Source organism: Acipenser ruthenus, chromosome 11 (genome assembly GCF_902713425.1).
Source record: "Acipenser ruthenus chromosome 11, fAciRut3.2 maternal haplotype, whole genome shotgun sequence".
Classification (NCBI taxonomy): Eukaryota; Metazoa; Chordata; class Actinopteri; order Acipenseriformes; family Acipenseridae; genus Acipenser; species Acipenser ruthenus.
In genome coordinates, this window is record NC_081199.1 from 37960581 (window position 1) to 37974398 (window position 13818).

Below are 13818 nucleotides of genomic sequence, written 5' to 3' on the forward strand. Positions count from 1 at the left end.
CCTTTTTACAAAAGAAAGAGATTTCATCCCGGAAAAGCAGGTGGAACAATATAAAAATAGAACAATTCTGAATGCAAAATGCCAGCTAAATTGAAATGGTTTTGAGCAACTTTTTATTGTGTTTAAAAGAGTGCCTTTCAATAATATATTGATGTAAATAACACATTGACTGTTTTAGACCACAGTTTATGGTTTTGCTGTTCAATATGTTTTAAAGATTTTATTGTGGTCTATAAAGGGTTGAAGGAATGAGTGATCCAACAGTGTTGTATTATCCAGTAGCAAGTGATGTTGGTTTGACTTATTTGATTCAATGTGGGCAGCAGTGTGGAGTAGTGGTTAGGGCACTGGACTCTTGACCGGAGGGTCGTGGGTTCAATCCCTGGTTGGGGGACACTGCTGCTGTACCCTTGAGCAAGGTACTTTAACTAGATTGCTCCAGTAAAAACCCAACTGTATAAATGGGTAATTGTATGTAAAAATAATGTGTAAAAAATAATGTAATTGTATGTAAAAATAATGTGATATCTTGTAACAATTGTAAGTCGCCCTGGATAAGGGCGTCTGCTAAGAAATAAATAATAATAATAATAATAATGTAAAGTACGCTGCCAGTTCGGACCATGTAGTTGTATAATGAGCTGAGGCAGATGCTCAGGACTGAGTTCTGTCAGACTGTGTTCTGAACTCTTGAGGTTGTCAGGAATTTTTCAATTTACTGTGTACAGTCAGTATATGTAACTGAAAAACTAATTAGTGTGACAAATACGACTACCACAGTCGCTTGTCTTACCACAGTGGCTTTAAAAAATAAAAAAAGAACTCTTCTTAAGAAATGCAGTTTTTGTGTTATACATACTAAATATGGTTAAATAAGGTATTAATAATCAGCTGCTGTGGATACAGTGGAGACGTGCGATACATGTGGCACACTTCAGAGTGTTCCACGTACCGTATCTTGATCACTGCTTGTCCAATTGGGATGAAACTTGCTAAGAGCCTTCTTTAGCTATTAGTTAATAAGTGTATCATAATCTGTGCTTGGCTGGCTGACTGACCACCTGCCTGTTTGTTTACATTTTTATGTGTAGTTCATATATATATAGTACAAGTTCATTTTAGCTTTTGGGGCTTAAAATTACAACAACCCTTTTGTAAAACTGGCTTCCGTTTTCCTGACATAATAGTGCCACTAGGACTTGTTCACTTGCTGTAATCTTGAGTCAGGAACATTAGATTTCTGTGTGGGTTTCCAGCATCATGGTTTTTCTTAAGCAGTCTCATTTTGGTTAGGAGAATGCATAAATGTAATGTTCAGGGATTTCATATTCATCCTCCAAAAATAGTTTCTCTTAAAACTACAATAATATTACACAAAGTTTTTGCCTAACAGGATTAATATATATGTAAATACCTTTTCAAATGTATTGACGTAAAACTGCTTGAAGAGCTGCACAAAATGACTTTTTATGTTTTATGTAACTGCTGTGTGGGAAGATTGTTACAATATTGAGAACCTTTGAACAGATGTAGCACAGCATTCTTTTGGGAGTGTTGCATCACCAGTTAAATTTGCTCTTGTAGCAGATAGCTAGCTCTGTGTAGAGAGTCATATTTGTGACTTGATTCTAATACTTTGCAAAACTAATTCCAAAGCTTCAGTGGTTCCATATTATGTTATTATGTTTGGACCATAGATGTAAGAAGTAAATGGTAACACAAAATGCTCTATTTGATGGCAAACAAATTCTCCATTCAAGTTGAAGGAAGATTATCTTTCTTTATTTACTGAAATATTACTTTTAAGAAGATGTAAGAAGCTGTGGTTCAATTTCCTAGGTGGATAGTAATTCTTTGGTCATAAATAATTCAGAGGCTGAATATCTGGCCAGCTTAAATCGCATTACTGTTCTATGTCGCATCCAGCAGCTGGAAATATCTTTTTTTTTTTTTATTTAGTTGTCGCCAATGGTTTTTACCCCGGTTTTCTCCCCAATTTGGAATTCCCAATTATTTTTATCCTGGTTCACTGCTGCAACCCCCCGGAGACTCAGGAAATGGAGGCTGAAACACACGTCCTCCGAAGCGTGTTCCTGCCAATCTGTCATTTTCCGCACTGCAGATCCACAGCGAAGCCATCAGATCTATAATGCCGGAGGACAACACAGATCTGAATGGCTCCACTGCAGACCCACAGGCGCCCTATCAGCCACAGGGATCGCTGGTGCGCGGTGAACCGTGCATTGCCCTGCCGACCTAAGCCCTCCCTACCCGGGTGGCACTCGGCCAATTGTGCGCCACCCTCTAGGAACCCCCAGTCATGGTCGGCAATGACATAGCCTGGATTCAAACCTGCGATCTCCAGGTTATAGGGCACATCCTGCACTCCACTCGGAGAGCCTTTACTGGATGTGCCACTCGGGAATATTAAACGCATCATTTAATATTCTATTTGATATACTGAAAATATGTGAAAATAAACTATGCCATTAGGAGGTTTATGATTTTAAATAATAATGATAAAAAAAAACCTTTGCCAAAATAATTTGGTTTCTGCAGGAGATGAAGAACAAAATTAGTGCCCAGCATTTGAAACTAGCAATCCAGCATTATAATGGTCATCCCAAAAGCTTCTAAGGTACCAAGTTCAATTTTAAAAATGGGAAGTTTAATATGTTTTTTTCCAGCTTATTGGAACTGCGATCTAATAAATATGCACAGTAAAAAAATCAGCTTCTGTGATAGATGTTGCAGGATTATTTGGCAGCCCTCTAAAACTACATATATTTAAAGGATTTCATTTGTTATCCTGATTAGTGGTACTTTAAAATAAACTTAGAAACAATAATTTGGCAATTATTGAACTTTTTTTTAATTGAACTGATGCGTTTCCTTACATTTGGTTTCTGTGTGTGTGTGTGGGGGGGGGGGGGGTCTTCTTCTAAAAGTCACTTACTCCTGACACTTAGAAAAAACAAATACTCAGGTCATGCCTACTAGTTTTGTTGCTGGACCAGTAAAAAAAAAAAAAAAAAAACCCTGTCCTTCAGACAGCACCAAGGCCTTGTTTCAGATAGCAGTAAGAATAGATTTGAATGTGAACAATTACATTTGCCTTCCCACTCATATGAAGCAGCCTGTGCTGATTCTGTAATCTGTACAACACTTTTTTGTACGTGGGTGGGGAAAAATGAATGCTGTACCACTGACTCTAGAGAATCTAGAGAATATCAAGACGCCCACATTACTGGACTTTAATAGGTGATGTTCTTCATCACCCGCTGTAGAGTTTTCATGTCTCATATGGATTTTATTTTATATTAAGCAGTTGAACATCCCTGCAATGAGATACAGTGGAAGCGTGGATATGTACAGTGTGCGTCACACTCGCATGGGAACTGCTAAACAGTATACATACAGTCACTTCCCCTTAGAATTACTATTAATTTTATTTCGTACTGCACGTTAATATCACAAACAAAAATATACAAAACAATTAAAAATAAAGCATTAACATCGTACCATCACCATATAGCCTACACACGCATTGCACAGTAATACAAAGCAAATTAAATATCTACTTGCTGAAGCGGTTTTTATTTTAGCTGACAAGTTGTTCAGTTGTAGCAGGCAGCAAAAGGCACAGGGCAGCGACGTCACTTCCCTAGCAACAGGCCTCCTATGTTAGGAATGGGTTCTTTCAATGCAGCAGGTTTGTGCATTTGAGAAAGGAGAGGAAGTTAGTTGTAGACAAGCTGATGAGAAGCAATTGCCCTCCGCAGTATGAATTAAAATGGCGTAAATCATGTATTTGTTTATATTTAAGAAGATAACAATACGATTTCTATGTAGTAGATGGCAGGGAATGTATTACAAGGTTTCATCCAGGCAATCAATCGAGATTACAGCGTCAAACACTTCCTGTGATTCATTATTTCTCATAATAGCCTCTGTATGGTTTTCTTTTTGAGCTTTTGATTCCATGTACAGTATTTCAAAAACACATTGTTACATTGTAGAGAGAGCATCATCTGCACTGTACGCAGTCGAGTACAGCAATGTGTAGTAGAGAGACAAGTAAAATAAAAGATTATGTTGCATTTATAAAGTGATAAAGCTTTGATGTATATTGTAATGTAATATCATTCTAGTCATTCAGTTTTCTGTCCAGTTTACAGTGCTCCCTCATTATAAAGTGGCCCTTTATACTGCCAAACAGGTTATAAGGAGGCATGGTCATAGCTTCCATTTGCCCCATAATTCCATTACACCAGCACTTGTATTCATCGTATAAAACTGAACACAAATTGTACCTATCGCTTACCTATGGCACCCAACTACAGTGTTATAAAGGGGGGGCACTATACAAATGTGTCTTTAGGGTTGGCACATTTCAAGGCTGATATCCACCTGCACTCCTTCCTGAAGGCAGTAACATAACTTACAGCTCCTGTGACATATTTCTGACAGCAGTATCAGCTTTACAGCAGATCATAGCATAGTGCATAATTATAGTATAATATGCATATATTTTTTGTTATTTCCTACCTGGTTTGTAAAGATAAGTTACAATTTGTGCGTGCTGTTGTTAAGCAACAAATGAGAGCATCTGCCTAGAAACGGGCTGGCTCGTGTGCTCTGTTATATAAAAAGGGATGATTAATGTGCAGAAGAAGCGGCGTTCTAAAACGAGGCTATAGTTGCCGATGTCTAGAGTCAAGTCAGATGAATGAGTATACAAGCAATTAAAAAAAAACGAAAGTAGCAAGGGGGACATTAATCACTGCCTTCAGCTGGAGTGAAAATTGGAGCTGTTAATGTGGATGGCTTCTTTATGGGCCAGCTAAATAGCACAGTATTTTTTGTTTTTGGCTGTACTCAAAGATGATGGACAGAGAGAGAACAGTACCTTACTTTCTAATCCAGCTGAAGAGAATGAACAGCAAAATAAGTAGGGAATTAAATCAACACATACAATGAATGTTTGAGTTAATTAAGCAAGCTTCTCAATGGAGAATTTATAATCTTGTGTTTTGAAAAAAGTAGCAGTTGAATAAAAAAAAAGTTATTCTCCCTGCATCCTGTGTGCCATAGGGTACCTTCAGCTGTATCAGAAAATGGCATAATAAATACGTAAACAAATACAGCAGTAAGTAACAGTTTAAAGAGGCTTAAAAAAAATATTCTGCTTACAATAATGCACTATTGTTATTTGTCCTAATTGTATTAAGTAACAAATAACACAACATCTACCAAGCAGAGACATGATTGTTATACAGTATACTGTTAGTTTAACTTTTACTTTCAAATGGGGTTTAAATCCATTATGGCTGTTCCAGTCTTTTCCAGTTCAGGACTTGCTCCAAGCGAGGCCTGGAAAAAGGTCTGCTGCACCAAAACCACCATAAAGTATAGCTATGATGGCGACATGAGCTTTTATTTAATGCAGGCCAGGGTATTTCATAGTTTAATTACTCAATTTAGTAATGAAGGACTGGATTGGAATAAACTGAAAGAGCCACAAGTGAGTACCAGTGAATTAACCCGTATTATTTAAACATTTAATCACTAGGTCATCCAAAGTTGACTGGAAAAATAATAATTAGATGTAACATGCATGTAGTTGGAGCTTCACAGTAGACATCTTCCAGAATGTTACAATAAATGTAATATATATGACTACCAGATCAGCAGGAAACTTTTTTAAACAGTAGCAACATATCAGACGCCCATTATGTGATGTTTATATTTACTGATTACAATGAATAATAAGTAACACAATAGCTGACTATTACAACATTATTTGCACATAACACTGATTTTTGTCTTTGTTCATTTTTCAGGTGTATGATAGCAGATGAGGTAAGCATTACTCGGCATGCATATCATATCTGTATCTGTGAGTGTGTCAGGATATGTTAGCTTCCTAAAGACAAGAAAATGAATCATCAACGTTCCTTCTTTTAAATGCTCGCCCTTGATATTGTATGACTTAGTATGAGAAATGTAAACTATCAATTTATTAAATAGTCCTAGGTTTTATTATTATTTGTATCTGTGTGTTTACTTATTGTACTTAAAGAATTTAATGACACATGGAAACACTAGTAATAATTGCATACATGCTTTTTGTTTTATACAGTGCAGGTTGTATATCCTTATGATGTTTCTGGTTAAGTGATGTTTAGCAAGGCTATTAGCTTTGCTCACATTACAAATCAAAGTTTGTCTACCTTGGAAACTTACATTATAATTAAAGCTGTAAGAAAATAGTGATTTTTTTTTATCAAGAAGTTGCGGCCACTGTGTATTATAGTTGCGGTTTTGGCACGGTCATAAATATAAACAGTTTCCACGTATATGTACTTACTTTCAGGATTTTTGTTCATTTGTTCAAAAACAACAATAAGGAAAAAAAAAATACAAATAGATAACCAGAAGGTAAGTTTTTAAGACCCTCTATCGCCATTTGAATAAAACGTTTTACGCTGTGTTTCGTTACAAGTGAAGACTTGCAGCTAACAATAATGACACATAACGTACAGTAGGCTGTGTGGTCCAGTGATTAAAGAAAAGGGCTTGTAACCAGGAGGTCCCCGGTTCAAATCCCACCTCAGCCACTGACTCATTGTGTGACCCTGAGCAAGTCACTTAACCTCCTTGTGCTCCGTCTTTCGGGTGAGACGTAGTTGTAAGTGACTCTGCAGCTGATGCATAGTTCACACACCCTAGTCTCTGTAAGTCGCCTTGGATAAAGGCGTCTGCTAAATAAACTAATAATGATAACAGTAGAAGCTCACTCACAAAATTGAACAGTGACTACACTGTTTGCAAAATGGCAATAAACCTTCAGTCACAATTTAACAGTAAGTACGTACAGTACAGTACTTGCGTCACAAGCCACAGTCTTCTTTCCCGTTGCTAACCATACACATGGGAGGAGTGATAGACAAAAAACACTAATTTTCATACAATAGACATACCCCCCCCCCCCCAATCCAAGTATCTTGTTGCCACTATGACAGGCTAATTTTAACAGAATTCTGCTAATTGCAATTTTGAACAATTAGGTTTTGGAATTAATTAAAAGGAAAATTGAGGTTGGGAATTGATTTTAAAAAGGAAATTAAATTGGATTTTACCCCAACCTTGCCAGGGATGTTGTGTTTGTGTTCATAAAAACTCCCATTTCTATTTTTTTTTTTTTAAATAAATGTAATTTTGAACATTAAATATAATCATACACTTAATGTACGATTAGACCATTTCGATTGTTTTTGCTTATAAGCCAATTATCTGTTGATTTTGTACAAATGTATGTTTCCATTTGTAATAGTGAGATTCTGAGGACCCCCTGTAAGTGTGTGACCTGATATGAAATATGTTTATAAGGATACATGTTAGATGGTGTAAACCTTTTCATTATTAGCATTTCCCCTTTTTCACTGGTTTTTATCCCCATTAAAACAAACAAAAAAAAAATAGCCAGTGAGCTTGAGAGACAGTGGTGGTGTAAAGGGTTAATAAAATGTTACAGCTAGTTGTGTTCTTGCTAAGGAAGAAAATACTGTATAAAATACTGCTGAAAATGCCACTTCCAAGTTTATTTTTAATAGATAAAATACAAATTATTGACAGTCCATTTGTTCTTGAGTGTACTAATTACCACTTCATTGGTAATTCCATACTTCCTGTTGTCGTTGCGGTACTTTATTTTAGCAGCAGTCTTTTTCATGCCAAAATATGCAGCTGTAGTCGCTACGTGCAAGATGAGGGAAGATGAATTCCCACAGAAGGTAAATGCATTATACTTTATGATTTAACCCATTAAGTGCCAGGATAGGCTACTTTGGATTGTAACATTTTTTACTGGCATCTACCTGTAATTTAAATTTTGTCTTTAACTATATTATTATGATAACTCACACAGTATGGTCATGTGATTGCCCACTTCATGCATGCATATAAAGGGTATACATGAGAAATATTGAGGTGTTCTAATACATGTGACACTGCTGTCTGCCTTCCAGATGGGCCTTGGCAAAACCATCCAAGCGATCTCTGTGGCATACTTCTATAAACAAGAGTGGCCTCTGCTGATAGTGGTTCCATCATCACTGAAATATCCCTGGATTGAAGAAATGGAGAAATGGATACCCGAGTTAAACCCAGATGACATCAATCTCATTGACAACAAAGTCGACATTGGGTGAGTTTGAGAATCTCCTTGGTAGGGCAGGGGTCAGATTATAATATATATAATATATATGTGTGTGTGTGTGTGTGTAAAAACATTGTGACAATCCAGGGTTAAACATTTGTATAAGACTTCGTAATAAAAGTATTTCAAGGTTGGCTCTTGCTTGCTCTGATTTCAAGGTCGGCTCTTGCTTGCTCTGATTTCAAGGTTGGCTCTTGCTTGCTCTGATTTCAAGGTCGGCTCTTGCTTGCTCTGATTTCAAGGTCGGCTCTTGCTTGCTCTGATTTCAAGGTCGGCTCTTGCTTGCTCTGATTTCAAGGTCGGCTCTTGCTTGCTCTGATTTCAAGGTCGGCTCTTGCTTGCTCTGATTTCAAGGTCGGCTCTTGCTTGCTCTGATTTCAAGGTCGGCTCTTGCTTGCTCTGATTTCAAGGTCGGCTCTTGCTTGCTCTGATTTCAAGGTCGGCTCTTGCTTGCTCTGATTTCAAGGTCGGCTCTTGCTTGCTCTGATTTCAAGGTTGGCTCTTGCTTGCTCTGATTTCAAGGTCGGCTCTTGCTTGCTCTGATTTGGGAATATAAGCATTGGGTTAACTGTCTAAAGTTGGAATACAACAATTTGTTTCATTATGTCAACACATAGCTGTCTAACAAAAAATAACATTCCCTTAGGGTTCGGTATTACTGTATATTGACTTTACCTCCCTCTTTCTCAAGGTGTTAATACCGCTGAAGGCATTAGCCGAAACATTTTTCTACTTGATTTATTGTTATCATTTTACTTTGACTGCCTTATAATTTTTATGATTAAATTTTTGGGTTGTGTATGATCATAAAGTACACAATTACTTGATAACAGACTGTGTACTGCAGGCATTGTTTGCAAAATTGAGAATTGCTAGCTTATGATTATGTATACCATATCTATGTTGAAGGAGAATCTCTACAAGCAAAGTAACAGTGCTGGGGTATGGACTGCTCACCAGTGATGCAAAGACTTTGGTGGATGCCCTTCACAAACAGAAGTTCCAAGTTATTGTAGTAGATGAATCCCACTACCTGAAATCAAGGAACGCTGCACGTAGTAAGATCCTGGTCCCGATTGTGCAGAAGGCAGCCCGGGCCATTCTTCTTACAGGAACACCTGCTCTTGGGCGCCCTGAAGAGGTAAAAAAAGAAGGGTGAAAGATATCTTGCAGTGTAATCTTACGACAAGGGCTAAACACAAAGCTTGGAGAATGTAAAAAAAAAAAAAAAGCATATCTTGTTTGTGCATATTTATTTTAAAAAATCCTGCACACCCCTGAATATCCTTAATTTTGTTCAATATACAAATATAGTGCTGGTCTGTTTTCTATTAACAATCTGTAAAAATTTGATTTAGTTATGGTACCAGCTTTTTATAGTCTGGTGTTCATTTATTTGTATCTGGATATTACAGTTTTGATCTCTTTTTGATTGTAATCTGATTATCTTTGAAAATTTAAGTCTTCATTTGTGCTCCTAATTTTGAGACACTAATGAAAGTTTAATTGTAATTTTGTATTGAATGAGGTTTTAAAAGACAAAAGTTAAGCATATAAACAGAGAACCTACAAAACTGCAGGCAGCTTTTTAGGCAATTTGTAGTTAATAATAATAATAAATAATAATAATAATTACTTTACATTGGTATATCCAAGATAGGCAATACTTTTGTGTTGGCTTACAGTACTCTCTTATAGGCAGCCAAGCATGTCATTATTAGATATTTCTAGAGCAAAATTGAATAGAGCAAACCATGTGGACTTGTAAAGCTCAGTGACACATACCTTTCCATTCACTGTCTAAAAGAAATGTGCATGTTTGTGATATTGTCAGATAATGTGATGGTTTCTGGCAAAACCCCAAATGTGATTATCTTTAAAAAAGAACAAAAAAAACTCTTTGTATTATTTTAATGCTAGCGTTTTACTATGCTATAGTTCAATTACCATCTTTATAAGATTACATAGGGTCTGATGAATCTTAATACCAGAAGTGTAATATTGTCTAAATGTCTTTGCAGCTTTTTATGCAGATTGATGCCCTGTATCCTAGGAGATTTGGAACATGGATTGATTTTGCTAAAAAATATTGCAATGCCCATGTCAGGTACGATCACCCCTCTTGTTGCACTGGTGGGCAGGTATTTTGGAAGCAGCATTTGAGAATGTTGACCCACCTTCCCATGTGACTCTGCAGTGTAATGTTATTGGAATTGCAAGGCATACCAGTATTGATAAAGCTATTCTCCAAACTTAAACTATTAAAAAACTCTTGACTCCTAATCAAGTCTAATTTACATGGAGAACACAGTACACTAAAAACATTTTATAAGTAACTCACAAGAGTTTGTGAAACTTGAGAAAGATGATTATTTAAGAAATGTCCACATGTGTAGTAATTACAAGATTGCATTATTTTATTTCAGTTGGGCTATTTAATTATTTATTTTTTTCTTAAGTGTGGTTTACAATACATTCCATTTTAGCCACTCTGTCTTTGTTTTTCACAGGTTTTTTGGCCAAAGACGCCAGTGGGACAGCAGGGGAGCTTCTAATTTAGATGAACTGCACCAACGCTTAAGCAAAATTATGATCCGAAGAATGAAAGATCAGGTCTTAACACAGCTCCCTCCAAAAATCAGACAGCGCATACCATTTGACCTCCCAAAAGAAGGTGCCAAGGTAGAGAGAGAGAGAGAGAGAGAGAGTTCATTATATGACTGCTATTACCCTCTGCCTGTTGCCAAGCAATAGTACCAGATTAACTGTAATGATCTTTTTTATCACATTTAAATATCATTATACCAGCAGCACAAACCAAGTACTTTTTTCAGGTTTTTTTTTCTAATTAGAACTAGAAAATGTCATGGCATCCTGTTAAGTCACCTTTTACAATTGAGTCCCAATCACGTGCAATTACATTCCGCATTGAGTTTTTTAAAAGCCGTTTGGAAGCGGGTTTTCCTGTCATTCAGGGCGCTAGCATTTATACTACCGTACTAAGGCTGTAAACTGACAATTTAAAATATGTTTGCAATACTAGCAAATGCACCTGATTTGGAATACAGTCACACAATCAATTCACCTCAGAGATGAGGGGGGGGGGGTTATTGCATATCAAAAGGCTAAAAGAAAGGTAAGAAAGATAATTCCTTATAAAATGTAGTTTGTTTGATCACAACAGGTTCTATATTAAATAACACTGCCAGATTGTTAGTGATTGGTACTTAATTGTGTAAACAAGGCAAACGGAGGGATTGCATTGTTTTGTGTTAAATAATTAATTAATACCTTACAACTTCAGATTTCTTAAAGGTAATTACTTCAGATTTTGTTAAAGGTAATTTCGGCTCAACCCTATGTACCACTATAAATTAGATATACGCATTTTATGATCCCTTTATTCTATATTGGCCTTTATAAATCCAGTGTAAAGTATGTGGAGGTGAAAGTTACTTGATATTGTTCAACTATTGCTAAAATATATCTGTGTGTATTTTGAAAAAGATCAACTTTTTGTCGCCACTAATTTTAACGGACTGTCAAAAATTAAACAAAGATAAAATACAAATTCTTCACTTTAGGGGAGTGTTGTTAAATGAATGTATCGTTCTCAATTAAGGAATTATTTATTCTGAGCATAGAAGAGTGCCTTCACTGGGTTTAGAAAACACTGTACCTGAATCTGGAGAGATTCATATTTAAAACAGCAAAATTCCAATTAAATTAAGGCAATAGTATAGCAAAAGGTTGACGCTTGGATTTTTTTCTCTTGGCTATTGTTCAGTGTACAGAGAATAGTTAGAACCTGCAGAGAGGTCAGATTACTTGACAGGATGAAAAATGCACACTCCAGAAAGGCAGTCCATCTGCTGCTCATGCTTATTAAATTAGCCTATGTGCTGTACTAGTATTTAAATGTTCTCTCTCATTGTTCAGGGGAAGATTTTTAAGTACTTGTACAATGCATAGTAAATTGTTAGTTAAATAACAGCTTACTTATACCAATAGTGTTACAGCCTGACAATAATAGATTCTTGTCAGGGTTAAGTTATATTATTATTATATAATTGGTTAAAATTGACTATATTGTTGTATTGTGTAATAATATATGTATACCCTAATGTACACAGTATCTGTAAGCACCAATTGCATTGCCACCAAAATGTTTTGCTAAACAGAATTGAAAAGGCACTTAATGGAATTGTATTATATAAGGAACTTGGATATTTTTAGTCATTTTTAATTTAGAATGGGGTTTGTCCTCAATTGCCAATCCTTTCACGTGATTCCTGACTTTCTAACTTCCTAAATACTACTTGCGTTTCACCTTGAGAGCAAGCTATCTGTCTTTGATTTATTATGTTGGCTAAGAGAGTTTCCATCTTCGCCCCCTGGTTGTCACAAGCTTTCTATAATTGGTAATACCATGTGACTGACCTACCCTGCTTGATGTTTTATAGTAGGAACAGACTGGTATCTCTGGGAATGTTCTCCTTTTTTTTTTTGCTACCTTTTTTTTCTAAACGAAGGAAAGTAGGGCATTATTCACAGTTCCATTAATTGTTCTGCCCTTTTTATAGCTAAAAAAAAAAAAACCCCTGTTATTTCCTCCCACGTAGGAAGCGACTGCCAGCTTTGAGGAGTGGGAGAAATTAATGAGGGCACTGGATTCGGGTACTACAGGGACTGATAACTCCTTTGTGGAAGTCATGGGACTCATTACGCGCATGTACAAACAGACTGCAATCGCCAAGGTACAGACAGCATCTATTTATAGGTAAAATGTGTCACTTTCACGTGAACTCCTTGTTTCGCACCACGTTGCATTTATTGGCAGTTTTATGAACTTGCTAATTGTAAGTCATGGGTATTTCTGGTTGAAATATCAAACCTTTTTAAGCATCAGTTTCAAACAAACATCTTTGTGGGGCCTGTTGACCGGAATGGAAATATTATTCTTGTGTGTGAAGGGCTAAGCAAGGTGTTCTAAGCCATAATAGTTTATATTGTAAGCAAAATAGTTCCAAACATGAAGTACTGGGATTGTCTGTTCTATATGCACACTATTTAATTGGTTTTATGCTGTATTAAATCTTCAGGAAGCCTAAACATGTATAACGTTTGGTTAATTAAAATTTTGCAGTCAAATAACCTGTACGTAAATCGTCAAACTCACCATATGTTTGTGTTTATTATAAGATTATTAGCTTTAATGGACTTGAAGGCTGAATTTTTTTTTATTTCATTTTTTTGCCAATCGCTTTGCCATTGTCTAAAGGGCACGGGACACTTAACAGCTTTACTTCGTCTTCTGCTTCTTCTCACTGTTTGATTTAAACTTAGCAGAAATCCACACATAATGTATTATCCCTCGCTTGCCTGCAGAATTTTAATTGGAAGCCTGAGAAACCGATAGAAGGACTACAAATGAGCAGTTAATCCATAAGTAGTTTAAAAAATCTATGTGAACGAAAGTTTGGACAGTTAACATTAAGTACACTTAGGCTAAGTACACACACACACTGCACTTGGCTCGACAACCATATTTACAAACGGCACTCGCTGCGGTTGTTTGTTGTACACACACACCATTC

General features: G+C 36.3%; 1 protein-coding gene across 4 annotated transcripts in view; it reads left to right on the plus strand.

The window, feature by feature from the left end:
• The window catches only part of LOC117426728 (DNA annealing helicase and endonuclease ZRANB3), a 36309-nt gene that overhangs the window by 2693 nt on the left and 19798 nt on the right, over positions 1-13818 (plus strand). For 3 of the 4 annotated variants that reach the window (XM_059033868.1, XM_034044637.3, XM_034044638.3), the window contains exons 3-8: positions 5844-5862; positions 8031-8209; positions 9131-9362; positions 10243-10328; positions 10732-10903; positions 12844-12978. In XM_059033868.1, coding sequence (XP_058889851.1) covers positions 5844-5862; positions 8031-8209; positions 9131-9362; positions 10243-10328; positions 10732-10903; positions 12844-12978 — 823 coding nt within the window. Of the gene's footprint in view, positions 1-5843; positions 5863-7719; positions 7797-8030; positions 8210-9130; positions 9363-10242; positions 10329-10731; positions 10904-12843; positions 12979-13818 lie in introns of those variants that run through there. The other variant, XM_059033869.1, reaches the window with a different exon arrangement.